Source organism: Epinephelus moara, chromosome 2 (assembly GCF_006386435.1).
Source record: "Epinephelus moara isolate mb chromosome 2, YSFRI_EMoa_1.0, whole genome shotgun sequence".
NCBI lineage: Eukaryota > Metazoa > Chordata > Actinopteri > Perciformes > Serranidae > Epinephelus > Epinephelus moara.
This window is the reverse complement of record NC_065507.1, coordinates 34983918-34987512: the sequence shown is the minus strand read 5'-3', so window position 1 is coordinate 34987512 and position 3595 is coordinate 34983918. Positions and strand designations below refer to the sequence as shown.

Here is a 3595-nt window from a genome sequence, read left to right as displayed (position 1 = left end):
GGCGGACATTTGAAAGCGAGTAGATGACAAACAGTACAGTAAATTTGTAGATAACTCAAATATATGTAATAACTTAGGTGGAAAATGCTTTAACATTTCATGCAGCCTCTCGGCTCGGCAAACAGTAAACAACCCCGCTGGCCTCTCTACGTGTCGCTTCCGTACGCAGTCAGTGGAGCCCAAATGAATGGAGCTGAGCGTGTGTTGTGTTCAGGCGTTGTCAGGTAAATAACAAATTCTGGCACTTGAATAGGCCATAGCACAACACAGCAGCATGTCAAGTTGGCTGAACCTGAGCAAAATACCATGAAATACCGTGAAACCGATATGATTTTTTCTTAAAACCGTGATATGAAATTTTTGTCATACCACCCAGCCCTAGCAAAACCCCACCACAACACTACAGGAACATCTACAACAAACACTGTAATATAACTTTGTGTGTGTGTGTGTGTGTGTGTGTGTGTCTGACAACAGCACCTGGAAACCACACCATCACCGGGGAGTTGACCCACTGGACACCAGGCTGGATGGACAGCTCATTCCACCAGTCAGACGACACCTGGACAGCCTTTCCTCAGAATTCGTCAGATGAAGGTCGGGACATGGTGGGACGGTGGTGGCCAACCAGCGCTGTAGAGGAGAGCAGAGACAGGCTCTCAACTAACCAGAATCTGGTATAGTTGTACTTCTGTGCTCAGCCTCTTTAAGACAGTTTAAGTAGTAATTCACCCTCAGAACATCTTCCTGTTTCAACTGCATCCATTTCACTGACAAGCTTTCTATGACTGGTTTATTTGAGTCATCAGCATCATGTCATTTTAGTCAAACTACTATTGGGCATTAATGGCTGTGAGTGCCTGGTTATGACTGCTGCATTGTAATGTGGGAGGTGAAGGTGAAGAGAGCTAGCAGCATGAGATAATTAGCAGAAGCGCCGGGATAACCAATTTCAACAGTTACTGTATTCTACAGTACTTAACATCGACCATACATGCCAGGTCTCCATGGCACTATATTACATGAGCAGTAGAACATAGACAATATAACCTGCACCTAACTCGTTACTGTTGAGCATCCTCTCATGTGGATCACGGTCTGAGGAGTGTGGCGACAGCATGTGTTCGAATCTATATCACAACAAAACAAAAAAAAGGCACCACCTTGTGGCTGTATTTGGCATTGCAATAATACCGCAAGTCTGGCTGTTGCAGTATCATCGACTTAGGATGTTGAGTGCAAGAGTTTTTTATGTAGTTATTGAGCCTGCTGTGGATCATAAGGTAGAAAAAAATCCATGTGGAAATGTGTGTGTACAGATTGAATGCACAGATTAAAACAGACTTTACCAATTCAGCATTGCACTCCTGAAACACTGTTGGACTCACTGTGGACAGTACAAAAAAAACATTCTAAATTGATGTTGCGGACCAAAAGATATTTACTTTTTCATTCCATACATTCTTCTTCGTTGTCAGAGATTCATGTGTGTTACTCTAGTAGCAGCTAAAGCTCAAGCTGCCAGCCTCAAGCAGAGATGAGGAGTGAACCATTGAGCTCCGGTACCTCACTTCTGTCTTACTACACACATCCAGATTTTTTTCATTTTCAGACTTGTAGTCTACAGCCCAAATCGACACTGAATGAAGTGACAAGTGAAAGTGAAACTGATCACTTGAGTCAGTTTATCAGATTTTGAGCTGCTCCCTCTGGAGCCAGAAAAAGCTTTAAACTTTTTTCATACATGCAGTAGTAATCCCCAACGCCTGTAAACACACTTTGAGTTGTAAAATCTGCCCACATTTATAAACTACCGATATGCAAAAATAAAAACTGTACACTCAGGCTACAAATCTTTGCCTTCCACGTCACTTAATTTGTCTACTATGTGACTCATTTAGTAAGACTGTATTTGGGATAAAGTCTTAGATTCACTCAAGTAGTGGATTAACTTTACCTCAACATGGCTCATCTCTGAAGGCTCAGACACACTAAACCAACATCAAAGAAGCAGTGGTGACAAAAGCTGATTGGTTCAGCGGCCCATGTCACCTGTGTCTCAGCCAAAAAGTTGCACTTGAGCAAACAAAGACTACAGCCCATGGCCAACTATGTATGTTCTGCGCCTGGGTGAGAGGAAATTACTCTCCATACCAGCAGGCAGCAGTAGTATTCGTATTCGCATAGTATTGGATTCGTCATTCAAAAAGGGAAACAGGAAGAACTACAGGACAGATTCAAGATGCTGTTTAGCCAGTTAGCACATGAACAGCACAACCTGATGGTAAAATAGCAAATGATATGTATCGTGAACAATAACTCAAACAATTATATACTGCTTCTGCTAAAGAGCTTAATGGCTAAAGAAAAATAATCTTATTTTAATTTTTGATTTTATATTATGTATTTTATAACCAGTTTGTTTTGATCTCACTCTCCTCTCTTCTATTTCTCAGCTTTTGCACTTAGCTAAACTGTCAATCTGAATGATTTCATTCACCGGCACGCTCTGACTCTGATTCAACATGCTGAATCAGCCAAAAAAAGCCAACAACAGCCGAATAGTGCCAACCTTGGGGACGCACCCTAAAACCTAGGCGACAGACATTCACAAACAGCCTGACATTGGCCAACAGCCAACTGCTTGGTGTGTGAGTGCCCTTAAACACCAGCTATCTAATTTCTACAATTCCAGTTTACAATTTCTGCCTTCAACCAAAAATAGAAGTATGAGCAAACAGTAGCTAGTGTCGTTGTTTGCTCATGAACATCAGCTGTGTTGCATTGTTAAGTGGTCTTTTGATGCTATCATCACTGTCAGAATGTGTGTCTGTGGTGGATTTCTGCTGAAGGTTGGTGCAATATTGTCATTTTAGACAGGCCCTTGTGCTTTATCATGAAAAAGTGACAGAAATCTGGCCTTTACTGTCAATGTTTTAGATAGATCTAATATTCTCTCTGTTTAAAATCCTATCACTTGCCCAGATTTTGGCCAGCCTTTGGCTCAAACATAAATTCCACATAGATATCTATATGGACCATGTTTTGGTCTTAGCTGGCCTTGTGTTCATAAAAAGCTTCCCTCCTCAGGCTTAGTTTGTGTCTAGACTGAATTTTCTAAAGTGTGAGTCAGACCTAATAGTTTGCAATCATTAATATTTACACTCAGACAGAAAATCAAAGAGTGCCGGTGGTAACTGCAGATCTCGGGGGTAGGTAATGCTGGAGGCAGATTGCTCCTGAACCTAGTCAAAGTGAGAAGTGTTAGAGTAAAATACTGCTTTAACATTGCTTTAATAAAACAGGTGCGTCTCAGACACAGTGGTGGTGCCATTCCACTGTATTTAATATGGTATGCAGAAAAAAGTAGAGCTTAAAAGTAAAATAAAACCTACAAACAGCAACTGTTTTTAGGTTTCTATTCCCACCAGCTCAGTCAAACCTTAAAGGGCCAGTGTGTAATATTTGGCATGGTTTATTGTCAATCTGAATCTGAATCTGAATATTCTACCCATTAATATGTTTATACAAGTGTATGATCGCTATAAAATAAAATTCGTTTGGTTTTTGTAGCCTTATAATTATGCTTATATAT

General features: G+C 40.8%; 1 protein-coding gene across 1 annotated transcript in view; it reads left to right on the top strand.

The window, feature by feature from the left end:
• The window catches only part of si:ch211-14c7.2 (uncharacterized), a 25670-nt gene that overhangs the window by 12660 nt on the left and 9415 nt on the right, over positions 1-3595 (top strand). Inside the window, exon 3 of the mRNA XM_050074208.1 lies at positions 478-677. Within this exon, the coding sequence (XP_049930165.1) occupies positions 478-677 (200 nt within the window). The remainder of the gene's footprint in view (positions 1-477; positions 678-3595) is intronic.